Source organism: Numenius arquata, chromosome 2 (assembly GCF_964106895.1).
Source record: "Numenius arquata chromosome 2, bNumArq3.hap1.1, whole genome shotgun sequence".
NCBI classification, from domain to species: Eukaryota; Metazoa; Chordata; class Aves; order Charadriiformes; family Scolopacidae; genus Numenius; species Numenius arquata.
In genome coordinates this window covers 33,427,044-33,453,942 of record NC_133577.1, presented here as the reverse complement: position 1 = coordinate 33,453,942, position 26,899 = coordinate 33,427,044, and the positions used below count along the sequence as shown (strand labels likewise).

Genomic DNA, 26,899 nt, shown 5'->3' with positions numbered 1-26,899 from the left:
TGTTGACCTTTCTTTGCTTTCTTATCCACTGGCAGCCTTCAGGAGTAGTTGCCCCTTGCCGTAGTGCTGCATGCATCCTTTACAGTGATGGGATGACCTGCTTCAGCTGTATCTCCAGAAAACCCAGGGGCTTCAGGACTACCTGCAGAGTTAATGCTTGTTGAGTGTTTCCTAGTACCAGAGACAAAAGGAGAAAATGTAATAAATTTTTACTGTGTAGGCTCTTTCAGATATTCCCTTCACAAAGTGATAACATAGACCCAGAGCCTCTCCCAGTGCAATCAAGTACATCCCATGTTCCAGCTGAAGAAGACTAAATAATCTTCTGCATCCTTGGCTGTCCTGCTGTTCCTGTGACCTAAGGAAGCATCTGGAATGTCCCAGCCCTGCTCCTCTGTGATTCTTTACCAGCCCCAGACACTCCCTCAATGATGCCTCAGGGAGAGGGGGGGGGGCACCTTCTGTGCAGCATGTCTCCTTGCAGGGGGCCACTTTCAGACCTTTTCTATTCCTCTGTTCCAGCTCCGTACACGGGCATTGCTCGGTGCAGTGAGGGAAGAAAGCTTCTCTCCGGCCCCTCGCTCTCCTCCTCATGTGATAGATTGCTTTGAGTACATCTGGAGCTTCTGTTCTTTTTTTTTTTAAGCCTTCCTCTCTCTTTTCTCTCCCCTTTTTATCTTTTTTTTTTATATATATATCACCAGCTGGCCTTGATTATAATGTGAGACCCTACCAGCTTCAATTAAGGAGCAGATGTGACCCAAGACATGGGATAGCAGCTAGGGATGGAGATGACACATTCATGGCACTAGGTCTAATCAAACAACTTCTCACATTATTCTCACCGTGAGGTGGGAGACATGCAAGCCAAAGGCAAGTCAGCGCTTGGAGCACCCGCAGAGACACATTGCTAGAAAAGCCACCTGTAATGAGCTGACCATGCCACTCAGCACAGCAATGTGAGCTCAGTCAAGGGCTGCTTTTAATCTACTTAAGTGCAGCAAGGGGCCGAGAGGCTGAGAGTTGAGAACGGGTGCCTAGAAAACAATCAGGCACTGTCAAACAAGGGCTGCCAGGTGGAGGGGATGCTTGTGCACTACGTGCCCACAGGTGCATCTGTGTCCCTGGGAGAGGGGACACTGCATGCAGACCTATGGGGTGGTGCATGCACCCCCTTCATCTGTGGTGAAGATGGAGATATTGCTAGTGTTACAGAGCTGTAGGTGGGTCTTGCTGGGGTTGGGGTATGGGAGGGGAGAGACTGGTGTTCTGGAGCCCTCTAGGCACGGCTGTGTTCAGGGCAGCAGGGATGCTGTGTGGCCCATGGTTCCTGGTGGAGCTGTGTCTGTGTTGTCGCAGATGCTGTGTGTTGCAGGTTTTGGGGCCTGGTTGTGCTTGGCAGCTCTGCGGACCTTTAGAGGAGGCAGGGGCTTTGTAGATCTGTAGTATGTACAAGTTGTCTGTGGACAGGAAGAGCAGGTGCTGTGAACCTGAAGAAGGTGAGTTGTGATTGTGCTGGAGCTGCTATAAATCTGTTCTCCCTCTTTTAAATTTGGGCTAACAGCTGTTTTGCGTTCAGGAAGCCTTTCTCATTTTAGAGGGAGAGCTTCTGGTTATTCCCATGCTGTAGTGTTTTAATTAAGAGTTTATTGCAAGTGAAATATTTCTTCAGATGGCTGTGGAGATTGAAGGCCTCTGCTATTGCATTAAACAAGAGGTAACCCAAGCAATACCAATCCAGACTTTCTCCTTGTTCCTCCTCAACCATACCCAAATTGTGAGGTTCTTGTAAATTTTTACAAGTGCTAAAGGCCTGCAGTGACAGGACGAGAGGCAATGGCTTTAAGTTGGAGAAGGGGAGATTTAGATTGGATATTAGGAAAAAGTTCTTTACTCTGAGGGTGGTGGAACACTGGAACAGGTTGCCCAGGGAGATGGTTGAGGCCCCTTCCCTTGAGATATTCAAGGTGAAGCTCGACGAGGCCCTGGGCAACCTCGTCTAGTTGGGGGTGTCCCTGCTGACTGCAAGAAGGTTGGACTAGATGACCTTTGGAGGTCCCTTCCGGTCTGGACCAATCTATGAATCTATGAATAAGACTTAGTAGCTTCCCTTTGCTCTGCCGTTCTCACCCTACTGGCAGAGAAGCTGACATGGAGAGATGTGACTCGCCTCCCAACGTCACGGAATTACTGCCAGAGACAAAAATAGGACCTGGAGTCCCTGTACCCAGTCCCTGAGGGCTTGTACTGATGTATTTGGGAGAGGCCCTCTAACACCCCTTGAGGTCTGTGCTCAGTGGGGCCAGCCAGTGCGTAGCCCTCCATCTGAACATGGTGTCCCTGAATACCCTGTCAGATCCTGATCAGAAGATGATGAATGTAACTGCTTGGGAGTGCAGTTTATGCTGGGTATGAGGACTATGGTTATTCTGATTAGGATCTGAGGATAGAATCCAAGCTGTGGCTCTCAGCTGCTGGAGTTGCCCTTCTTACATGCAAGAGCAAGGCTTGGTAGCTCCTCCAAGCAGTGTCTCACTGTGGGATGAGTACTTGCTAAAAGGCCACCTTACCTAATAAATGGGAGGGAGGTGGGAGGTGGCCCCAGCCCAGTCAGAAGGGGATGTCAGACAACTATTGCTGCTTTTGGTTTGATGAAGCTTGGCTCCCACTAGAAAATAAATGTCATCTTGGAAATCATAGGTGCCTGTCTCCTCAGAGGCACAGCTGGGGTGACCGTGCTGAGCCACGTGGCTGTTCCCTGACAGAGTCCCTGTCTGTTGCTCTGTTTGGTCTCCAGTCCCCCCTGTGGTAGAGCCGGCCTTCCAGGACGTGCGTCAGGGCATGGGGCGCAGCGTCACCCTGCGCTGCACCATGCTGAAGGGCAGCCCCATGAAGGTGGCCACCTCCGTCTGGCGCTTTAATGGGAGCCTTCTGGCACAGCCCCTGGCAGAACAGCAGGACTACTCGGAGCTGAAGGTGGACAGCATCAGCCGGGAGACCAGCGGTAGCTATGAGTGCAGCATTTCCAATGACGTGGGGGTCTCCACCTGCCTCTTCCAGGTGTCTGGTAAGTCCCAGAGGGCCCATCGGAGCGAACTGTTGGATGGGGATCATGGAAGCTTGCTCCCCATAAACTGGTGCCAGTACAGGTAACCTCTACTACCTCTTCTGTGCACAGAGCTGTATTCAGAAGGGATGAGTCTCCATAAGCCAACAGGGAGATCTGCCTCCATCATTCAAGCGGTCCTTCAAGCCTGGGGTGGATCCAAGGCAGTTAGTGCCAGCCACTGCTACATTTTAGCAGTGTTTGACCACTTGCCTGAAAGATACAGGATTTAAGGCTGCCATCAGCTTTTGAGCTTGGACAACCTGTATCATAGATAAGTATTGACCAGGGGAGAGTGAAAGGCTCTCTACTTCCCCCCAACAGGCTCTGAACTATCTAATTTCCCCTTTAAAAGCAAGCAAACAAAAACTGTATTATGTATTACTGTACCTTCCCTATGTCTCCTGTCTATCTGTGTCTCACGATGCTGGCTAAGACAAATATGAGCTGGGAATCCACCCAGTGGATTTGCTGCTCAGGGTTTTCTATGAATCCAGCAAGCACCGTAACAGAACTCCTCTCCAGCACCTGCAACTGCAAAGAGGGATGGCAGAGTTATAGCGTCCAAAACCACACATCTGACCTAGCTTCTCCAGCTGATCATTAAATCTGCTTTTCCCATGACCCCAGAATTGACTTGGGCACCAGTTTCTAGAAAAGCTATCTGATAAAGTTGCTTTAATAAGCAGTAAATTCAGCCAAAATACTGGGGTTTCAGTCCAGGGCCAATTTATAATACTTTTCAAGTCAGAGCTGAACAAATGAGAATAAATAACACCCAGAGAGGCCTGATTTTGAAGGTCTTTCCCAGGGTTTGGAAAAGCTCAGGTATGCTGTAACTCTGAGATGCTCTCAGAAATGGGGAAGCCCAAACACTTCTACTGTTTGGGCCCTTTTCAGAACCTTGTTCTCACCCCTTGAGATTTCCTGGAATTTGTCTGGCAGTGGATTTTGCTTGAGAGCTTTGGCCCTTTCTAGCCTTTCTTCATATGCTTGCAACGCTCATGTCACTAAGTAAGTGATGGCAAACCATATCCCGCTATTAGCCACCACAGCAAACTGTGTCTCTAGCAAGCTTGGGAACGCTCCTAGGATCTGAATTTCTTGCCAGAAGTAGTAACAAATACATATTGCCACTTGGTGTGCCATGCTGTGCCCCACAAGATAAGATCCCCTCAGCAGAGAGCAGCATTCATCCTTAGAGAACACTCATCGGGAAAGTAGCAAGCATTTATTTTCCTGCATCTCTTCTGTGTTTCCAAGGCATTGATATCTGATGGTGGCTTTTCAGGTCCAGACATCTCTGCCTATGTCCTGGACAGTTACAAATCAATTAGACCTTCTGAGCATGTAAAGCAACCTGAAAAATAATCCAGTGGCTAGGCTGCTGTGCTTGTGCTCAGGACTGCTGGAGTTTTAATTCCCATCAGCCACAGCCTTCCTGAGTGAGCAGGGGGAATAGCATAGTCTCAGGTTTTGTTTCTGTTTCCTCTCTGTGAAAGAAGGACCATAATCCTTCCTATCTGACAGGGAGGCAGTGCCTCATTTGTGACCATAAGGTATTCAGAGGTACTGGAAACAGAATACATAAACCTGCCCAGGATGGGAGTAGTTTCTTTTATGCATGGGAGATTAGCTACCTGAGATGTTTTGGAAGGATAGTGAGACATCCAACCCACTCCCCTTGAGCAGGTTATCAGGGCAGCCCATACTTGTCATCACGTGCACTCCCACTTGCCACAAGCCCATAAAAGCCCTGAAAGATGGAGTGAATAACCTTCAGCTCTTCCCATCAACTGTAAGCAAAAGGCACAAATTTCCAGCAATAGTAAAATTTTCCAGAAAGGAAGTTCCAAAAGTATCTTGCATTTCTATTAGAAGCCTTTTTTTTTTGCTTCTGTTTCCATCTTGGAGTCAATTAATAAGGAATTAATATCATGCAGGATGATGATTATCATCAGTTCTTATTTTATTTTGGGATCCATTATGAAGCTTGACTTCCACAGTCAATACAAGTTGAATAAGCAGCAATTAGTCTCTGAGGTGGTTCTGAACTTCTTGCTTGTGCAAAAATTCAAGTCAATAAAAATAATAAGAAAAAAAGGACTTGGAAATAAACATCAATATTATCCGTCTGAGTTCATAAAAAATAAACATTGAATCCTTTCAAGCCTAATTATAACCACACAGAATGGCAAGGCCTGTGATTCAAGTGGAAAGGTGCAGCAGACTGCCTGGGGCGATGGTATTTATGCTTGTTCTACTCTCCAGCATCCCTTGCTGCCCAGGCATCTTTCTGGTTTGTGCAGGTCCACATTGGACCTGAACCCAGAAAGAAGAGTTCTGGTTCAGGTCCAGCTCCAGCCTGGCCCAGGACAGGACCTGCCAAAAATTGAAGTGCACAGGGTGAAATGAAGGTAATTTCAAATACAGGAAAACCAGTTGTGGGTAAGACCTCTAGTTGCTTCTGGGCCCTTTGCGTTAGTCCACCAGACCTGGGCTGCATGGCAGTAGCCTTTGAGCCCTGTTTGTTAGTGGACAGCAGCAGCTGGGAAAATGATAGGAAATCACTTGTTCTCTGAACCGTCCAGTTTCACTCTGGTACATCGTTTCTCCTGTGTTTCCCTTCCTCCTGCAGCCCTCTGTTTTTAAAGGGAGATGTGGGTTTAGAAAAGACATCTCCGTGTCTGCAAAAGCTCCTGCTGTTTTTACCCAGGCTGAGGTCAGCGTCCCTTTTGCTGCCGAGTTGACTGTCGTGTTACAAAGAGGCTGGAGCACTGTGTTGCCAAGGCAGGAGAGTTGCAGAAGGAGCAAGGTCTCCTTTTTAATGCCATGGTCCCTGTGTGATAAATAACACTTTTCCTATGACCTACTGGCCAAATGATCTTTCCTCAGGGTTTGTTAGCAGGAGACTCGGTAAAGTAGCAGATGAAACGGGAGAAGTGCCAGTTTAAAGCTGTTACCTCAATCTAAACTACAAAGCAAGAGAGAAAAGATTAGTGCTGGTTCCAGCTGGAGAATCGAAGCTGTTCCCACCTTCTCTGGTGTTGGTCATGCCCTACTGGTGTTGCAGGGCTGCTAACCCTCCCAGTAATTTAGGCTGTGAAAGAAGTAGTGATTCACAGACAATGATGGCAGGTCAGTGCAACACCAGCTACAATAATAAAGGTGTCCATCATGTCAAAGGCAAGTGGATGAGCTGGGTGAGCGGAGCTGTTCCATTCTCACATCTCTTTGTAATTTGTGTTCCCCTTGATCCCACCGTTTTACTTTCCTCCCTCTTTTTTTTTTTCCCCCTCCAGCAAAAGCTTACAGCCCAGAATTTTACTATGACACTCCTAACCCCACCTTGAGCCAGAAGCAATCCAAGAATTACTCTTACGTCTTACAGTGGACCCAGAAGGAGCCTGATGCAGTGGATCCCATTCTCAAGTACCGCCTGGAAGTCCGGCAGGTAAGGTCTGCTCTTCTGGAGCCTCAGCACGTGCCCTTGGGAAGAGGACCTCTCAGGGGACAGTTACATCAATGTCTCCTTGCTGATTAAGAGCTGAAGGTGATGAAATTGCCAGACCCTGATGGTCTTGCACCTTCCCCACCAAATGGAAGAGATGGGCCAAGTGCACAGCTCAGTGTTCGTTTTTATGTCTGGTGTTGGGTACAATCAAGGACTTTCAAAGCCATGCTGCCTCCCATTGGACTGTTCATGCTCAACGTTCTGAATGGGGTTTTAATGTGAACAAACCCCCACAATCATTAGTAGGTATTTTAGATTTATAGGCCAAAGACTCAAGTGAGTGGAATTCCACCTTCCTCACTCGTATGAAATAAAGGGAATAAGCTGAAGAGCTCTCCAGGCAGGAACTGCAGGAAAAAGTCATTGGCTGTTGTGTTGCAAAAGGGCTTTCATATTGTCACAGTAATGAAGCTATTTGGACTATATAAACTCTGCAGGGGAAAAGAAGTGGGTTTCAAGGTTTCTGAGGCTGAAGAGAAATCATACTGGGGTGGGGAGGAAGAACTGAGGGAAATCTGAAGGGATCACTGGCTGGAGAAGGTTAGGAAGAAGAGTGTGATGTTTTTAAAGAGCACATTAACCTAGCAGGATTGCCAGGTACTTTCATCCACACTCAGCAAAGTGCCTGCATTCAATGTTTTTTAAAAATGGGGCACTTAAAATTGGTGTTTCTTGCCATTCAGTGGTAGCTTGAAAGCAAATGCATTTTGCAAGGAAAAGTTTGTTTACTGTAGAATGAAAACAAAACAATTAAAAAGATCCAAGTGTCTCTTTCCTCTAGTTCTGCACAGTAGGCTCCAGTTTTATGTCTCCGTTTGATTGTGAGCTCTCTGGGGTGGGACAGCCTTTGTTTTGGTACTCAAACCACACGAAGCACATTGTCAGTGCTTAATAATAATACAGGACACAGGGGAGCCTCTAATAATGAAGGCAGTTTGTCATAGTACCCCTTCCTTCTTCGCCGAGTTTCGCTATTATCAGCACTGCAACTCAAGGAACTAATTTGTGATTTTTATCCTTCTCCAGTGATGTCAAGGGTTTTTTCCTTTTGCACAGTGCCTAAAAGTAGTCTTGGATCTGTTCCTCATTGAGGTCCTACTGAAAGGGATCAGGAAAAGGGAAAATCATATTTCTGCTTTAAGTTATGACATGAAGGAAGCTGAGTGCCCATGCAAATTTATCCCCCCCTGGTTTTGTTCATACCCCATTGGTTACTGCTGTTAATGTTTCTTTTGCAGTGTCACTACATAGTTGTGACTATTGAGTGGTATGTTTTAGAGGAGTGTTATACCATGGCCCCGCTGTAGCCCAGTATCATGAATGGGCAGGGTCTTAGATCCAGCTACAGGTGGCCTGGGTCTGAATAAGGGGGGGCAGAGTGAGGAGGAAGCAGGGGAGATTTGTTCCCACTTCTGTCAAGCACAAGCAGGAAACACTCTAGAAAAGGCTTTCTTGGTATTGCCTCCTCCTGGCCCTCCTCCTACAAAGACACTTGCATTTTGTGGTGAGGTCTCTGCCTCTATGTGCCATACTGAGATTTCACTGACCATTTTTAATTTCCTGGTCCCAGAGGATCATATCCCCTCTTGTCTCCAACTTGCCACTTCCCAGAGCTGCCTGTGTCCTGCCTTCCTGGCGTTTGCCCCACCATGTCTCACTTGGGCTCCAAGCAGCCTTTGTGACTGATACCTTTCACTCTCTTCCTTGCGCCATCACCCTCTTCCACTTCCCATCAACTTTGCTGCTTTGTTGCACCTTCTTCTCTGTGCCGGGGCACCTGGACTGAGCTTTATGTCATGCTGTTCCATCACTGAACTGCAGAACATGGTGACATTACTGAATATAACTGTGAAAAGCTCAAAAGCTTAAAAGTGTTGCTGACTGGAGAGCTATTAAGAAAGGGGATTTGTCTGCCTGAATGAGGAGTTGCTGTTTGCCTGTGCACCCTCCTCGCTGCATACGCTGGCTCCCAGGCACTGGCTGTAGTGGCACAGAAATCCTCCTGGAGAGCTAGGATTGAAGTGGAATATTCTTCTCAGATAAAACGGGCCTTACACATGGCCAGACGTGACTGATTTATTGCCAGCAAAAAGCTGATGAAAGCTTACCCAGCCAGCCAGCCCACCTTCTCCTCCAGCCCTGGGAGCTCCCCAGCCTCAGCGGTCAGCAGCAGGTGCTCTTCAGCATCTTAAGGATGAATGAATAGGGCAGCAGAAGCCTGCACTCTCGGGTGGTAAGGGGCTGTCTGGGGGGATTAACTCTTGCTGAGCTGGAATTGAAAGGGCAGCCAGCTGGAATGCCCACTGGTTGTAAAATGCTTTGCTGGTTTTCATTTCGCTCTCCCCAGTTTGCTTGAACGGCTCTTGGCATACGCAATATGAAGATCCCTAAGTAGCAGAATGCTTTGGAAGGCACCTGGGAACCCTCAAATTAAATTTTCTTGCTGCAGCTGCTGAAAATGGGGCTGGGTGAGAGTCAAAGTGCTGCTTATTAATTGGCTGGTGCTGTGGCTCCTCTAACTCTTCCTGTTCCACAGCTTCTGAGGGCTGGTTAGGCATTCCTGGGGGGATTGCAAGCAGTCTGGGGAAATTTGGTTTCCTAAGTGACGCATGGGGACTCCCAGCAAGACAGACAGGTGCATTTCCACAGGAGCTGATTGTTCCCGGCACTGCGGAGCAGGCTGAGAGGCACAGCAGACGTACTAGTTCCAGTAGAATAAGAATTAACCTTCGATTAAAACCAAATAAACAGCCTGACAGCTTGGAGCCACTGACCCAGGCAAAGCGCATACGATAACAATGTGGAGCAAGCTTCTTGTAAAGCCTCTGCTGTATGTCTCAGTGAACAGGCTGTTATTTCCTGCAGTGTATCGGTCAGGTGGGGTAGGCAGTGGCTTTGTGTTGAGTGGCAATTCAGAGGGGAATACATCCCCACGGAGGAACCACAGGGCCCTCACAATCATCTTTCCCCACAGCTTGGGAGGTTTTCCCTTTCCTGCTCCAAGGCGACTGATCCCAATGCCAACCCACCTTACTTAGGAGTTTTCAGCCTTGGGTGGCCTGTTTTGTGGGCAGATGCCATAAGGCTTTTGGGCTGTTTGTTTGGTCAGCTTTTTTTTCTTCCATGTATTCATTCTTGTAGCATAGAAAGGCACTGAGGCACTGCACTCCAACTGAAAATGTTTTTCATTGCTTGGGGATTCAAAGCAGCCTCCTCAAACCAGATCTTTGCTTAAAAAATAAAAAGCCTTTTAAGTTGCTTGTTTCTCTCTGTGTATTTTATCCCCTCCCAGAGCTCTGCTCTAACATTAAAGAGAAATGAAAAGCCATCTAATATTGCAAGCAGGTTGCATCCTGGAGGAAAGATCTGAGCTGGGCTGGTGGTTACAGGGGATAGTGGCAGAATTACTGTGCACTTAATGAGCTGGAACCCATCTGTGACCTGAGGCTGCAGGAGAAAGAGGAAGGAGAAGGTATTGGTGCAGTAGGGAAGTTTAATCTTCATTGTGCCCCTCAAGGAGACCTGAGGCTGCCGTCTCCTCCGTACCTTCTGGTACTCAGGCTCAGGCCAGAATGGGGCCAGCTTAACACATTCCTGCCTTTCCCCTCCTCGGAACAGGCTCAGCTCTACCTGCCAGACAGACCCTTCTAATTTGCACCAGGCCAAGCCCTGGACCCATTTGCTAAATTAGCTCACTGGGTTGTCACTTCAGATTAATCCTGTCAGGGAGACTGTCTTTAATGAGACTGGCCCTGTGCAATGCCTGAGTAATTGTATGGTCTCTCTTTGTTTGTACTTTCATCCCCTCCATGTTGGATAAACATCCCCTGCTGTCTACAATACTCATCTGGGCTCTGGAGCCGGCTGCCACTTGCCTCATCAGCCAGCCCAAGCGGCATTAATGAGAGCTGCGGCAGTGGGGAGCCAGGCCCACCGTGTGGGGAGGTGACAGATAACAGAGCTGTTTGGACAAACATAGGACAGGGGCGTTAGCAGGAATTTAATGATTGTGATTAGAGCGGAAGGTTAACTCTGCTGATGGCCATTGCAACACAGGGGGAGAGGTTTTGTGCTGAGGCCCACAGGCTGCGGATCTATCGCTTCATTTCTGCCTCCGAGTTGTTCTTTTGCTCTCCTCTGAGCCCACTTTAGCAGTGTCTGTCAACTGCTGTCTGTCTTGGGCTTCATTGGAAACCACACGGAGCCAGACTCCCCACCCAGGGCACGCAGACCAGGGCAAGGATGTCTCTCACTCTCTTCCCACCAAGCAGAGGGGACACTGCTCGAAAGGGAGGATGAGCAAGCAGTGCACTAGCCCATAGTCTTTTACTTAAATGTTTGATTGAGAACACTGTTAATTTGCATCATTATACTTCCCCCATTCATGCACCACCATGGTTTGATGAACCTGTGTGCATGGCCCTTGGTACATGAAGAACTAGCCTAGTGAAGTTGGATGCATCTTCCAATGCTTGTAAGCAGCCCTGTGAGGAAATAAACAGCTGGTTTGTGCAGCCAGGGCTGAATAAACTTCCAGAGCAAGCTAATCCTCCCAGCCCTGCACTCATCAGTAGTGGGAAACTCCACGCCAAAAGCCTGTCTCCTCCCATCTTCAGCAGTAGCCAGTGCCTGGAGAAGACTATAAAACAGACACATACAGTGTTGATTTCTCTGCCTCTAGATATGATAAGCCCACTTGTTTGTTGGGTCTCAGGTTAGGAAAATCTATGAAGGCAGAAAGGTGATGTACTCGAAGGGGTGGTGGCCCTTGCAGCAGCCCAGCCCTGTGCTCTGGGAGGTGAATGCAATCCGTTTTCTTCTGCAGATCACAACCATGGCTTCAGGCAAAGCTTCTTGGGAAGCCAAGCAGCCAGTGCCTCAGGGGGTGTTCCCTGAGGGCTGTACCTCAGGGCCGGGGGGCCGCTGAGGGCTAAGAAAGAAGGCAGCTCTGCGCGAGGCAGGCAGGGGTAGCTGAACTTGCTTTACGAACCAAAGGGCTAACATTTTGCTGGCTCCGGGGATTATGTGCTGTCTGGGCAACGCTGCCATCACCAAGGTAACTGCCTTACGAGGGGGCTGCTGACAGGCCTGGGTCCACAGCCCTCACCCTGAGGCTTACTAGGGCACTGTGCCCCCCATGCATCCACCCACTAGTGCTGTGGTGGGGCTTTCAGCTGGGGGACCCTGCAGGAGCCAAGGAAGTGATAAGAGGAGATTTTAGGACAGCTTAACTAAAAAACAGTCATGGCTGTCCTCTTAACTGCTTTTCATAATAGCTTAAAAGGTGTAGTTGTGGCTTGTAAAGGGGGGAGGGACCCATCCTGCTCTGGATAAGATGTGATCTGTGGTGTGCTGGCCTGGTGTTACCTGGAAAAAGGGAAAGGGCTTGTAGTGCCGCAGCTACCGAGAAGTCCTCTTGCTCAGAGGTTGCTTAACTGGACAGCCCAGCTAGATGCCCCAGTGTGAGTACAGACAGAGTACATGGAAAAGCATGTACGAGTCCCTTTTCCTTTCCTTCTCCCTGCTAGAGCATCGCAGTCCCAGCCGGCTGCAGTGAGGAAGGGAGTGTGACTTCCCGTGAAGCAGCAGATGGTTGCCCTGGCTGCGTGCAAATTGCATGGATCAAAACATTTGTGGGGTGTGACAAATGGCACATCCCTTTACTATTCGTCATTTCACTTGATACAGGTTGTGGTGGTCCTATCTCACTGATGCTAGGACTGGGGACTGCAGTGACTTGGCCTCCCAATGTTTGCCCAGGACTGAATCTCAAAGCAGACCTTCTGTTGTGGGATGGCTTATAAGTCATGTCTGCCAGAAAGCTTCTTTAGTCCTGTCTTCTTTTTTGCCTACCTTGGCTGCCAGTTTCATGTCTGATCGCAGGCTGCTGTCGTATGGGACAACATCAAATCAACGCAATTCCACCTTTCTGCTGAGCCATCCTCTGTAGCGGAAAAAGGTGTTTTTTCAGCTCTAACCCATCTCCCTCACTGATGCTCTTTTTTTTTTCTTTTTTTTTTTTTTTAATTTTATTTCACCTTTTGTTCAGGCAGAGAGAACAGGCAGATTATATTTGTGCTCTCAAGTCAGTTGCCTTTGGTTGAGCTAGTGGCGTACGTGATGCTGGGCAGAACTCAGCCTTGAGGGAGGTGGAAAAGGATGCGGAGAGAAGCCAGCATGTCAACGGGAGGTGTGCTCAGCGGATGGTTAGAACAGCCATCGTGACACAAAGCCAGGGAAAGTAAGAGAAGGGAGAGGTGACACTGCCTTTTCAGGCTGCAAGAGGGGGAGAGGTTTGGGACATATGGTGGGACCGAGTGGCAGCCACACAGTGTTGGAAGGAGAGCTGGCTGATCAATAGCATTTGATGGACAAGCTGTGCTTGAAGCTTAATGAGATTGCTGTGTGGGACCTAGGGGTAAAGCAGCAACTTTGCCAAAGGCATTTGGGAGTGGAGAGGGCAGGACCCTGCCTCAGCTGTCCTCTCTGCTGCCTGAAAATGGGACACAACATCAGTCACTGCAGCTGACAGCATGTTGAGCCATGTCTCCTTTTGTCCCTAGGATTTTGTCATGGGAGGATGATGTGTTGATGAGACCAGCAGCTAGAACAAGGTCTTCTCTACCTGTGTTGTAAGGGAAGACTCCAGGACAGCCAGATGTTTGGCAGGGGTGGGAAACAAGGAAATTTTTCTGCATTTCATGTATTCTTTACTGGCTAAGTCGGCTTCCACCCAGCGCAAAGGAAGCGAGTTTCCTTCTGGCCATTGCTCACTGCAGGTGGAAGTATCTGCCTGGCCATGGTTGTTGTTAGCCCTGTCAGCCAGAGGATTGGAGTGATTCCTACAAGGCTGGCTGGGGAAGCTCGACACAGACCCAACCAGCATGGGTAGGTCAGGTGAGTTCAGTGAAAATGGCTGGGAGCCATGGGATGAAGTTTGCCCCTTAGGTCTGCCTAACATCTTCTAATGCTGCTATTGAGACTTCCCTTTGCCCACGAGATCTTAGCAAATAATGCCTAACTAGTGAATTAGTCTGACTAATTCTGTCTTTTTGCATTCACAAATTGCTTTTCAGTATGATTCATGGTTTTCCTGAGCTGGTTATCCCTAGTCCACAGACCATTTATAATCAGTTAGTTGGTAGAATTGATAATATGAGCAATGGCAGGTTAGTTATGCGTCATGGTACCATTTCTCTTCTCTGATTATCCAAAGTAAGCAAGATAACCTGCCCACAACAGGGTAGCTGAAAGTTTTACATTATGGCTTGCCATTCATAAGGCACCTTGCAGCAGAAATTGTGTCTTAACATTCACTTTTCATAAGCACTGCTCCTAATGCAATTCAAATGCTTGACTGTGCAAGAGAGAACACAGGATATTGTTTATCTTGCCTAGTACAACGAAATAATTGCGAACAGCTTTCCCACTCTTAGTTCTGTTTGGAATAGTTACAGTACCTGAGAAGAACCATACAAATAATCTCACAGGAAAGGCTCATATGATCTTAAAACACATCTAGTAGCAAAATCTCATCTATCTATAGCTCCTAACACCACTGTTCAGTGCTTATTCAGGGTAAGGAGAATGTGAGAGAAGAGATAATCACATTCCCCCAACCAATATACCCCTCATATCAGCCTTGCAGGCTTGAGGTGTTGTTTTCACACCATTGTGCTTGTTCGTATCCAGCAGGCTATTGGCTTGTGTTTTACAAAGCTGAGCACAGGATGAAAAATGCTTGCCAGGTATCAAAGATAAAAGTGCGTCCTTTGTGTGCATCTCTTACCCACGCTCCTTTGGTGGCTTCAAGGGGTACATGCTAGTTATTGAGTCTTTCTGAGAGTCCCTGTCAATAGGCTGTGATGCAGCTTCCTCCCATTTACTCTGCTGATCTGTTGTTTTCAGTAGTCAGCCCATGTTCCTCCTGCTGCTTCAGAGTCTTTTCTTTGTGCACCTTCTTCCCCTTCTCCGTTCTCCCTCCTATTTTCCACCTCTTCTTTCTTTTGTTTCTGTTTCCTTTTTTGGTATTGTTCTTGGTTTTGGTTTTTTTTTCTGGTTCTCACTTCCTAGAATGTGTTGGAGATAAGAGGGGAGAGTGTGTGAAGGGGGAAGGGTGTGGAAGAGAGATGTAGTCTCTCCCATAGCTAGTGACAAACAGGCAGGAGTAGGCACGAGATAGATGTTTTGACTGTGTTTCATAAAGAAATGAAATGTATGCAGTAATGCTGCCAGTGAAGGACTTACTGGCTCTCCCCACGTGCTGTGCTGCCTGCCTCTTATTTAACAGAGACAGTTGCACAGAGCAAGTGCAGTTAAGTTAGAGGTTGCCAGAGACTCTGAGTGATACTTACCTATATACCTTAATTACGTGTACCAGACTGGGAAGTCCAGAGTCCCACACAAAGGCTATTTCTCCTCCAGCAAGCAATAGCCCCATCCTTTATTAATTGTTGTTTTCAAGGGTAAAGGTGCCCCAATGGAGGCCTCTGCCAGGGTCTGTAGGCAATTGAAGTAAAGAAGCCTGGGAGATGGCAACTCCTGTTGGTGGAGCATGTCTTCCTTGTTAAGTCACAACCATATTATAGACAAAATGTCTCAGAACTCAACCTAGCTGCAGCTGAGGAAACCTGGGCTGTGCGGGGCCTGCTTGATTTTTCTTCTTGGAGCCAGAGGTGCTGACAGCATGGTGCATAGATATGTACATGGCTCTGGATGGAGGTAGTCATGCCCAGTGCAAGGAAATTGGTGGAAGAGAAGACTTTACTCGCTGAGGTTAGGCATGGGTATAAAGTTGGATCCAGTAAGGCACTGAGCAGTGCTGATTTTCAGATGTGAGGCTCAAAAGGGACTGAAACCATTGCTTTGGGTAGGAAGGGGCTGTGGAGTGACATGAGGGGTATTGTCCCTTATTCAGCTGATGACCATGCTGCAGACAAAGACGTGATTTCAGGTTGCAGGTAGGATCTTGCAGCAGCAGTACAGAGCTTCCAGTCTGAACAGAAAGACCGCATGTGCCTTTGTGATCGAAGATATGGCTGAAAGACTGTAGGAGAGAGATAACAAGCATAGCTAGGCATACACGTAACCTGTCTAACTCAGTACAAACCACAGTGACACCAACATAGGCTTCTTGCGCGGACTGGGGAGTGCGTGGCTTTCCCTTCCTTCCCACCCATCACCAAATTCAGGTGCTAGTTTAACCCCTTTTTCTTCTCCAACTCCTGGGCTCCCCCTCCTCAGGATGTGCAGCCTTGTGATGCCCCAGTAAGCCCATGGCTCATGAAGTTGCCAGTCATGCTGTGGCTCAGTTAAGGCTTTTACTTGACTGTCTTCCTGACAGAGTGAAGATTAGGTCTGTTCTTCTTAGACTAGGGAACATATGCTAATAAAATACATATTGCTTTCTGATCAGCCCCTAATGAAAGACATTATTGAAGAGTGTGGAACAAGCACTTACAGTAATTCATGACAGCACCAATTTGGCTTCTCTAGGAAGCTGTAAACTGCTGCTCCTGGCACCTAATGAGGATGGACAGCTGATTGTGTGTGCAAGAGGAAGAGAAAGAGACTGTCTCCTGGCTTAGATGGCTCCAGCTGTCCTCGGTAGCTACTGAAGGTCGCAATTTCTTCTCTCTTCGGAGCTGAGGGTGTTTCAGCCCAGAAAGAGAGCCTCCTGCTAAGGACAATTTAGAAGGAAAAGCTTCCAGGACTTCTTATTTAGGCTGAATAATGGATTTGATTTGGCTATCCATGCTGGAATAACCCCAGGATATGAACCTGTGTGCTTGACTGATGAACAACATAGGCATGAATTTTGGTTCACTGGTGTGCTTGTCTGGCAAATGCCAACTTTATGTTTGCAGTGTGATTATTTGCTGTGGAAATCCCTAATGAGTAATGGTCATCAAGCAAGGAAAATGAAATAAATCCAGCTTTAAACTTACTCTAGCCCTTTAATTGACGCTGTTAATGCTTGACACCATTTCCATTCAAGGTGATGATGAAGTACTAACCAGGAAAATGTTTTAATCCAACCTGACAGGCACAGGAATTTTGATGAGAGACTGTAGAGAAACATTACAGTGATGTCTTCATATTCAAACCAGATTTCTCCACTAACCAAAACTTACCCAAATGGCTTTTCCAGATGGCACCTACACTGCTGAGTGGGCAGGCATCTTCCCCATGGCTGATACCAGCCAGTCAGATCAGAATCCCCTATTAGGATTGTGCTGCTGAAATGTTGTGCAGCTGACACCAGATTGGGATGCAATGCCACCTCAGTGAAGGATCAGGCTATCGTAAAGAAGATCTGAAAGACAGAAAACTACTTGAGTGGTTCAGGTGGGATGAAATGCAGCAGTACAAAGGCAAGGTCGTGCATGTGGAGAGTGCTATCAGAGGAATCTGCTGCAGGCTGGGAGCTCATCAGTGGGAAATGACTGAAGTGGAGGAATGATGTCGGTGAGTGAGTAGTTGACTTCAAGGGACTGCTGGTAAGATGCAGGTGTGAAAAAGGGCAAATGTACTCCTAGCTGAAGCCTGAGGTACTTCCAGGCAAGGTAGAGAAGTGCTACTGCATCCTATAGGCAGGGCTGGGATACTGAACTCCAGCAAGTGGGATGATGCAGAAAAGGACTATAGGGTGGATCAGGGAAAGTGAGAGTCTGTGTTACAAGAGGAGGCACAGAGTGCTCAGCTTGTTTAGCCTGGCAAAGTAGAGGCTGAGAGGGGGTGTGATTGCTGTCTATAAAAACATCAGGGGGTCAAGCAGCAGGGAGGGAAAAGAGCCATTTAAGCTAAAGGACAATATTGGCATGAGATCAACTGGGTGCAAGCTGCCTGTGAATAAATTAAGGCTGGAAATGAGAACATTAAGGCAGTCAGGCTCTGGAACAGCCATCCAGTGGGAGGAGCAGGCCAAACAGGAACGGCTTTTAAGATGGGATGTGATACATTCATAAAATGAATAAGCAGAGGTAGCCTCTGTGGTGACAGGGGACTGGACTCTGTGAGCCAGGAGTGTACTTCCCCTACTCTGTTCCTGAACGTGGCTGGGCTGTTCCCTTTTCTGTACTCCTGGAAGATAGGAGAGGGCTGCCAGTGCAGAGGGGTTTTCTCTCTCTGCCAAAATACGCAGAGCAAGAATCAAATCTGTGGTATTCAATTGCAATGTCAAAGGCAAACCATCTTCCTCTGCTCTGCCCTGTGGCACCAAGGTGACATCAAGGGCCAGAATCTCAATCCATTGCTGTGTGTCAGAAAGTGAATGGAAAGCAGTGAGAGACAAGGGCCAGATTTATGGCACATTTTTCCATCATTGTGGCAAATATTGGAGCCTCATGTTCAGGAGAGGTTCCTAAGATTCCCTGTCCCCACCTCTCTCCTGCCTCTGTTCCTAAGCATTTTTCATTCCTCTTTTCCCAGGGAATTTGCAATGATCTTATTTCTACCTGTGGAACTCATCTCCTGGGCTCTCATTCTCCAGCAATGGAGAATGGGTCTGGCCCTTGGGTAATTTGCACTCAGTCTTTGACACTGTAAACTCTGACACACATTAATCCTGTCATCATCTTTTTCTTTTTTTTTTTTTTAGCTTTAAGAAGTCCATGGCATCTAAACTCTTTTAACTTACCTCTCTGTAAGGCTTACTGTAGCTTTGGAGGTGCAGTTGGGGCAGAAATTAAGGGCAAGGCATGTCTGCTGAGGTAGCATGGTATTTTGCAGTGCAGAGCTCCATGTTCATCCCAGGAGTTGCTAACAGCACCATAACAAAGCTCAACCCCTTCCAGTCCTTAGGATGGGCTGCTTGAGAGTATCTTTCCTGTCTGTCACCAGTTTAAGGCCACAGTCCCATCATGCTGAGGGTAATGGTGTGATTGTTTCTGGTCTTTGTGAACAACACCCCCTTTGGAAGTGAGCGGCTGTGTCTTAGCTGGACTTCTTGGGGATGAGTTCATGGCAGTCGCAGCCACAGGGGAAATCTGATATGAGATGATGCCTGCAGCACTCTAGGACAGAGCTATTTTATGTGTCCAAGACTCTTGGCAATCAGACTGAACTGGTAAAAATGGGAGGCTCTTTCACACCCTGAGTGTGATATTGCCTGTCAGAGGAAAAGCGTCTTTCTGCTGCTGTCACCTTCTGGCCCTTGGACCATGCTAAATGGGATGTCTATGCCTGATGAGAAACTGGGCAGCTTAGCTGAGACTGTTCTCCTGGGCATATGAAAGAGACAGATGCCCTTGCACCTACTGCTGCCAGGGAACTGAACTTCGAAGACCACTTTGATTGCTGTTGCTTGAAGAGTGCAGCCCACCAGCTGCACAGGCAGCTAAAGATTATTTTGACCATGTTATCGCCCTATGCTTCTTTCGGACCTTTTTGAGATACCCGTGCTTCCTGCATCACCAGGTGCCCTATAGTTGGGCTGTGATGAGGGGGGAACTCAGCCTAATGTCCCACCTGTACGCATGCCAGAGACATCATTTGTCTGCTGTGCTCCTCTGTGGAGCTGCACAGGGAGCGAGGAAGAGCCTGTCGGAGGGAGGGACCACCCTGCATGTGAGGCTGCCGTGCCTTTGTCTGCCGTCTCCTCTCCCTTCGGAGAGGCTGGGGTGGCTGGGGATGGGAGCTGGGAGCTTTTCCAGTGCCCCATGTCTGCAGTTAGCTGGTGAAGATGGAGTGGGAGCGCAGGCAGCCTCCCCTGTCTCGTTTGTGCTGCAGGAAGGAGCAGCCAGGAGAATTTGAATGAGGGTGAGAAAAAAGAGAGAGTGAGTGAGTGTGTGTGGAAAGGATTTGGAGGGGAGATACTGGAAAGCAGAGCTAGAGCTCATGCTCTGTGCTGAGAAGTTGCTGAAGAAGCGGGACAAGTAAGGAGAGAGTGGCAGGAGTGAATAGCAATGCTGGGAAGCTGGATGCTCACAGAGCAGTTCCTTTGCTCCAGTCAGCTTGTTGGGGAATCTGCATGATTTTAATGTACACTTTTTTAGTTGGTGCTTGCAATAATTCCCTGGGTCTTGGTGATGCAACGGGTTTTCTTTCTAATTTCTCCCTCAAACAAGCATGCAGCTGCCTAATGTGCAGCTGGTTGTGAGACCACATGTGTGGCTATGCAGGTCACACCAAATCTCACCACAGGTAGGTTATCGTAGTCTTGTGAATGTGTGGTGTGGTTTGTTGAGCAGGACTGCAACATTAACTATTGACAGATGTGATTGTTAATATACTTCAGCTTTATTATGTCTGTTAGCTGATCTGTACCTGGCTTAAACATCATTCAGTCTGAAAACAACATCCTTTTTTCCTTTAATAACCTACATAAGCAGAAAGTGTAGATGTGGCGGTGTTGTACTTTGGACCCTTCTGCTGTGACAGCATCCCAGCTGGGATGGAAGCAGGGGACAGGGGTAGTGTACCATCCTGCTTCTCTCTCTGAGGCTCTCGGTGTGTGCTGCTGGACCATGAGTAGGCTTGGCTGGCCACAGTGGGACAAGCACTCTCTAAGCATCACGAGCCAGCTCAAATGATATGACGGGGGACTGGGCAGACAATACCTTCCAATAGGGTGTGATGGTGAGGAATGAGAAAGGGCAGACCTAGTTTGCAGGTCCCAGAGGCTCAATGGCTAAGTACCTATGAACGTGTGACTGTGCTTTCCCTTGGTTGCTAATACTGCTTTGCAAGTGACAGGGGAAAGGGACAGGTTGCACACTGTGTGTGTGAATACATACATCCCACGTGGGGCTGATTTTGCCCTTTGTAAGGTGTTTCTAGCAAGCTCATTCTGCAAGAACATTCTCCCCTCTGTAGCCTGTGTGATATTCACAGACAGCTGGTAGAAACTGTGGGTTTGTTTGTTTTATCTCTTCCCATCCCCGCCCTCTCATTATTGGAAATGAAAGGAGATGAAGGCAGAGATGAGGCTGTGCTTTGTGCTGTGCTCTTGTTCTGGCCCCACTGGCAGCATCCCGAGCCTGGTGATGAATGAGCTTGTTGCGTGAGATCCTCCACTGAGGCTTCAGCATCTCTAATAAGGTGGCCAGCGTTTCACTGTCCTCTGCGCCTGCCTCTGCTTTATTAACTGCACTACAGCAATATTAAGCTGGAGCACTGGGCCAGCGTGATCAGGAGAAAGGAGGCTGAGGAGGGGGTGGAGGGAAGAAGATACCAGGGTAGCATGGGAGAAGAGCATGCACAGAGCAGGAGAATTGAGGGCAGCAGCGGGCGATTGGAGCAGAGGATTAAAAAAAGGGTTCCTGCTGGACCGATGCATGCAGCTCTGCACAGACCTGCTGCTGGCAATCAGGGAGGCAAAGGATGTTTAGGGAGGGGGAGGCAAAGCCAGACCTTGGCCTTAATGTCACTGTCTGCTGGACCTGTGCTAGTGACTGGAAGCTGGCACCTGCTCAGTGTGCACAGAGCAGGCTGGAGCTGGCGCCTTTTTCTCCGTTGCACTAATTTTGTGCCTTTTAAACTCTGCTGGCAGCGCACCTGGACCTTTCTCCTGATGGCTGAAGCTAGCCCAGGGAGCATGTTTGCCCAATGCTGTTTTTCACCCAGAAGAGCCAGTCCTTCAAGGACATCCCGGGCCAGTTCAGTCGGGATACCAAGACTGTAGGGACTGTAGCAAAGATGGGCAGAGGGCAGCCCCAATGGCAGCCAGTTGCTGTGTCTGTTCAAGTTGCAGGTTGAATAGAGACAGGACACAGGCTAAGAGAAGAGTTAGGTGTCAAGTATTTTGTGGAGGGGAAAGACACACTAGCTGTCTTAGGATGGAAATGTGAAAAGTTATTGGTGGTGGCAGAGAGGCTGGTGCCACCTCCAGCCACATAACTGGGCTCTGGGCAAGGCTTCAGCTGGTGCTGTGTTGATTTTGCCAGCAAACTTCTGGAGGGCAGCTATGGCCTGCGTGGTGTGAGATGATGGGAGCCCCTGAAGCACAAGTGAAATTAATGGGTCCTTGGAGCATTCTCCTTCGAGGTCTGTAAAACAAAGTCAATGGCATACTGCCTTCTGTAGGCCCATGGGAGTGTTTTTTCAACTCCATCCCAGCAGGAACGGAGATGTGTATTGATGGGCCAGTGAATTTTTCTCAAAGGGAGTTTCTCCCAGGGTCTGGGTTGGATGATTTTGCAGGGGTAAGACAGACGTATTGTTCTGCAGATCAGAGCTAAATCATTGCAAGCAGCAGCCTGAAAAGGTAGGAGAGGGGGAGCCGAGATACCTCCGTTGCACCTCCTCATGCATTTTTCCCAAGCGAGCATGGCTGCACTTTGTCTCCTTATAGGGCTAGAGCTAGACTCCAGTCTGCTCTCTCTCTCTCTCCAGGTATTTATTTAGTTAAACCCATGTGCCTCTAAGGATAGACTCGACTAGGGGATCTAGGGCTTTGCAGGCCAGACTGGAGGTTGATTTCTTGGTTTGTCCTGGATTAGGTCATGTGGGAGAGAAAGTGATTTGACATTGCTCCCAGAGGCTTTAGATACCCAAATTCCAGCTAACTCTCAGCTGAGGTGGAATTTGCACTGTCTGAATCTCACGCTCGGGCTTCTCTCTGATTCTCCATTTTGTTTCTCTTCTAAAGGTTATGTCTAGACAAGGGAAATGGCTCCTGACCTCCTCCAGTCCGCTGGCTGCCTTCCCAGTGCCCCGGCTCATGGCAGCCTGAGGGGAGGAGCTGCCACTAGCCCCCCCAGTCAGGCTGCGTTCCCCAAAAAGCTCCATGCCAGGAGCTGTACTGCACCAGCTGCCTGCTTTTGGCTTGTGACCCCTCCTCTCCTCCCAGATAACTGGGGGTCTGGTGCTGATGATCCCAGGTGAGGTCACTGCTGCTGGGAGCCAGTTCTGCTCTTGCTTGGCAAAGTGATGGTGCAGAGGGCTGGCAGATGGGAGGGCTGAGCAGTAGCCATGCCAGTTGGATCAGCACTCAGCTTCTGTGCCTGCAGATGGGGCGCTGTTGATACAAATGGATCCTAGCAGCATCCTGGTGCCAAGTTCATGCTGGGTTCCCAGAGGCCGTGCCCTGGTCCAGCCCTCTGGGACTGCTCCCAGGTGCCTTGCAAGAAGGGACCAAGCTCGGAGAAGGCACCAGAGCAGTTCCCAGCCCTCTGACCCATCTTGCCTGCGGGAGGAGGAAGAGGGTGCAGAAAGCAGTTCCTCAAACAACTTGCACCCTAATTTTTTTAAGGCAGGTACAAAGTTCTTCACTGTGAGAACCACATGCAGCCATGGATTCCCAGGGGCCAGTCTCTGCCCCAGCATGATACCATGGCAGGATGTGGTCCAGCCCTTCGCCGTCACTTGGGAGCACTGTCCAAACTGTGGACAGATCAACTCAGGTGAGGAGGTGGGTCCTGGATATATGGGAAACAAACGGGGCTCTGGCACGGGAAGCTCTCCAGTGGCAGCCGTTGCTTCCGAGTTTGAACTTAGGCTTATTTACATTAGGGCTGGAGGCAAACAGAGGGGGGGTTGCATGTGCTTACCAAGGACCACATCTGCATTGCTCCCCTGCCCTGCCTTGCTGACGGCCTTCACTTCTGCCATGCCCTCACTCTATCTTCTTGCCCCACACTCTTCACACTGGCAGATTTGCTGTAAACCTTCCTCCCTGCATCCCTGTACCAGTCATCCTGTAGCTCCGAAGTTAATGACGAACACTGAGCCTGCCTATCAGGAGAATTTGCCAGCCTAGAGGGTATATCAAAGGCAGGGAGAGGCTTAGTTTCTGGCACAGTGAACACTGGGCCATGGAAAGCCCTCCCAAAGGTCTTTTTACCAGGACCATCATTCCCAATAACATATCGAGACCAAATCTTGCCACAAGGATCCAGGCACCGCACAGCAATAGGCAGGAAATAGTATCTTCACAATGCAATCCTTGTTCTTGTCCTTTCCCTGCCAAGCAAGCATGACTGTGGCAGGGAAGTTGCACTGACACATAATTCATCATTTTTAGTGGTGGTGATTTTGACAACGATATTTTTCCCATTGCTTTCTTGAAACTTCCCTGCTGCCTTAGCAGACTGAACAATCTTCACGTTGGTATGGTTCAGCTAGCATGGTTCAGCTCCTGCCTCAGTGGGCACCAGAGAAACAGGGAGCCTGTTGGTGACTCCACAGGATGCTGACTTGAACTAGACCCCTTGCTCTGGTCTGCAGAAGCAGTGTGTGCTAGGATCCAAGGGTGGATCCTGTGGAAGGGTGCTGAGGAAGCATGGCAGTAGACAGGTACCAGCGAGGCACCAGATGAAATGCCACAGGGCCCAGGCAACAAATGAATGAATTCCACAGCAGTGATTGTGAAGTGTATTTGGCAAAATGCCATTCTGTGTGTGCACAGGACCTTGGTGCACTAATGGAGGTGAGTTGGGTTCATTCCTCCGCTCTTGGAGACATTCGTTCTGACACAGAGTTGCTCCAGGACCCGTAGTTAAAGTCGTACTCCTGTTCATAAGCACGCCAAAGCTTCCCCTTGGGGGGAGCTCAGGCTTCTCTTCACTGTTTTGTACCAGGGGTGGGAATTCTCAAACTGATTCTGCATCAAGATCTCATTGATAAACTAGGTGTACTTGTCTTTATAGGAAGAGGAGGGTGTTAGATGGGGGATAGGATCCCTCAGGTTTCCATTTTCCAGATTTTTGAAACACTGTGGATTCTTTTTCCATACAGCTGGCTCAGAGAAGCACCATCCAAACCTTCATTCCTGTGCAGAAAATGGAGAAAGGCCTGTTGCTGGAGCACATCTTGCTCAACCTGAAAGTGCCTCAGAGCTATGAAGTTCGTCTGACGCCCATCACCAGCTTTGGGGCTGGAGATATGGCTGCCCGCGTCATCCGGTACATGGAACGTAGGTGTCTCCTCCCCGGTCCTGACTACAAGAGCAGGTCCGAGCCTCAGGCCTAGTGACATGGGCCTGCATAGACATTGTCGTCTGTGACCCTTGTGTGGATCACTCTGCTCTATGGAGTTTTGATGGCACAGTGCTATCACATTTGGCCATGTTTTGGCTGTTGCCATCAGTGCAGAGCAATAGGTAGAGACCTCTGAGAGCACTCATCCAGTCTGCACCCATCCTTCACTCAGCAGCTCTGACTTGCACTCTCTGCTCTGTGGGCAGCCCAGCCCCAAAACCCCAGTCCCCAGTCAAGCCATGCTGCAGCCTCCTGTGGCACAACGGCATATTTTAGAGAACAGCCACTGGGCACCACGTGTTAGCCATGTGCCCATAGAAGTAAGAGGATTTCAGGAGGCTTCAGTTCTTTCCAGAACTGAATGCACAGTTCCTTTCCCAACTAGTCGCTAGTAAACCTGTAGCTCTGTCCGATGCCCTGAATCCCAGATTATCCCATTGATGTACATTGACCACACTTCTCTCCCTGGCATCACAACAGCTCAGAAATCTCCTAATTCCCACAACGCTATGATTTCTTTACTCCCATCAGGAGTTTGGACCCTGTATTTCACCAGGAAGTACAGATCCCCCTCCTCCTGTGTTTGCATGATTTCACACAACCCTCTTTTCCTGTGCAGTGACAACAGGTCTGGTGTCCCCAGCATACCTGTTGTCTGAAGCTTCCACAGTGTCTCAAAGTGTTTTGATGTCCCTCTTAGATACCAAGCTTTGGTATCTAAGGGGATGCTATCCCAATGAGTGCTCCAGAAAGAAACTACCAGAGGGGTTCCCCTGTGCAATCCTGGCATCCCCCCTTAGATGAAGATTTTTTTTTAAGGTCTGTTACTGCTTAGGCCAGAGAGTCAGCATCTTAATCCATCACAAAGGCAGACACTAAGCACTGCTGTTTCACCCGGATGCTTCTAGGAGATTTGTGCATCTCTGCCCTTTCTAGATGCTTTTGTTTTATTTTCAGACTTTGACTGTGATTTGCGATTTGAGGGAGTACTAGCTGTTCTGACTTGTTTTTCTGTTTCCTCTTCCAGCAATCAACTATCCCAACCCAACAGGTAAGCAACAAGACCTTTATACTCATGTTTTGAATGTAATGCCTGTTAGTCAAGCGCTCCAGCAGACCAGGAAAGCCAAAACGCTGGAATACACAGTTGTCTTCACCAAATCTTTTTCCCCAAAAGAAGATGAAATTGCTTACACTAATGCTTCCAGTAAGTAATGCTATTTGTTGTACCTTGAATTACTGTGAGGAGATGACATACACCAGAGATGTGCCTCCCACTCACACCTGATGTCTCTGTGACTGGATAGGCTGTGATCTTGAACCCATCCTCCCCCTAACACTGTCAGTCTGTGTCCAGTGAACAGGTTATTAAGTGTTCCCCAGAATATCTCTGTTTGAGGAATGTGTATTCCCCATCCTCTTCTGACCAGGAAAGATACCACTTGACATCAATGCAGGGTGGTATGGAGCAGTATCCAGCTCAGATCTGGTTCTTTTGGCAAATTCCTTAAGCACAGTCCCTTTCTTCTTTCCATCCAGTGTCATCACTGCTTTCTTGCCTATTTAATTTCTAGTCATTCCTACCAAGATGCAGGCCCATCTTTATTGAGCACCCAGAGTTCCCATTGATTTTGAGAGCAGAATACACAATGTCTCAGAACGATGGTCTTTAAGAAGAACACGTTGATGCCCATTGAGCATAAAAGAGGATTTCTAGCCTGATGTAAGTAATGGTAGAGTGATCTTCAGGGGCTGAAACAAAGTCCCTTTGCTTTGATTGTTGGATATAAGCCCAGGCAAAGCTCTTGGGCAGAGATGGGCAGAATTCTCGCTCGTGGTCCATGAGGAGTGGGTGCTTTCATGTAGCTGCTTCTTTCTCCCTGTTTCCAGCTGCTGAGTCAGCATCCAGTCTTTTCATTTATTACTTTGTGTATGTGTAGGCAAGTGCTACTGCTGCCCTGCAGTGTAGCAGCGGGAAGGAAAAGCCAGGAAACAGGGTATAGGGTTATCTTGTTAAGGCAGCCAAGAGGCATTCACTCTTGCAAGTTCACAGTCTGAGGATGGTTTGATGAACTGTGCTTTGCCTGAGAGCAGGAGCTTCTTATAGAGTCAGAGGGATTTTGTGGCTCTAATTCCTGATTCCCTTCGCTTTGCTTGTCCCCACTTTCTGATCCTCTTTAAACATTCTCCATAAAAGACTTGCTGGGAAACACTGAGTGTATTTGCCAGCGACCCACTTCAGAACGTGTCCCTCAGTACCCGCTGGAGGAGGCAAGCATCCCAGCCTGCAAGAGGGTGTGACAAAATCTGGCTTTTTTGCCACTTGCTTTTACACTATATAAATCATTGGTAAAGCCAGAG

General features: G+C 48.4%; 1 protein-coding gene across 1 annotated transcript in view; it reads left to right on the top strand.

Moving 5' to 3' along the window:
- The window catches only part of MDGA1 (MAM domain containing glycosylphosphatidylinositol anchor 1), a 143,516-nt gene that overhangs the window by 89,910 nt on the left and 26,707 nt on the right, over positions 1-26,899 (top strand). Inside the window, exons 9-12 of the mRNA XM_074168643.1 lie at positions 2,798-3,067; positions 6,409-6,560; positions 24,297-24,474; positions 25,566-25,589. Coding sequence (XP_074024744.1) covers positions 2,798-3,067; positions 6,409-6,560; positions 24,297-24,474; positions 25,566-25,589 — 624 coding nt within the window. The remainder of the gene's footprint in view (positions 1-2,797; positions 3,068-6,408; positions 6,561-24,296; positions 24,475-25,565; positions 25,590-26,899) is intronic.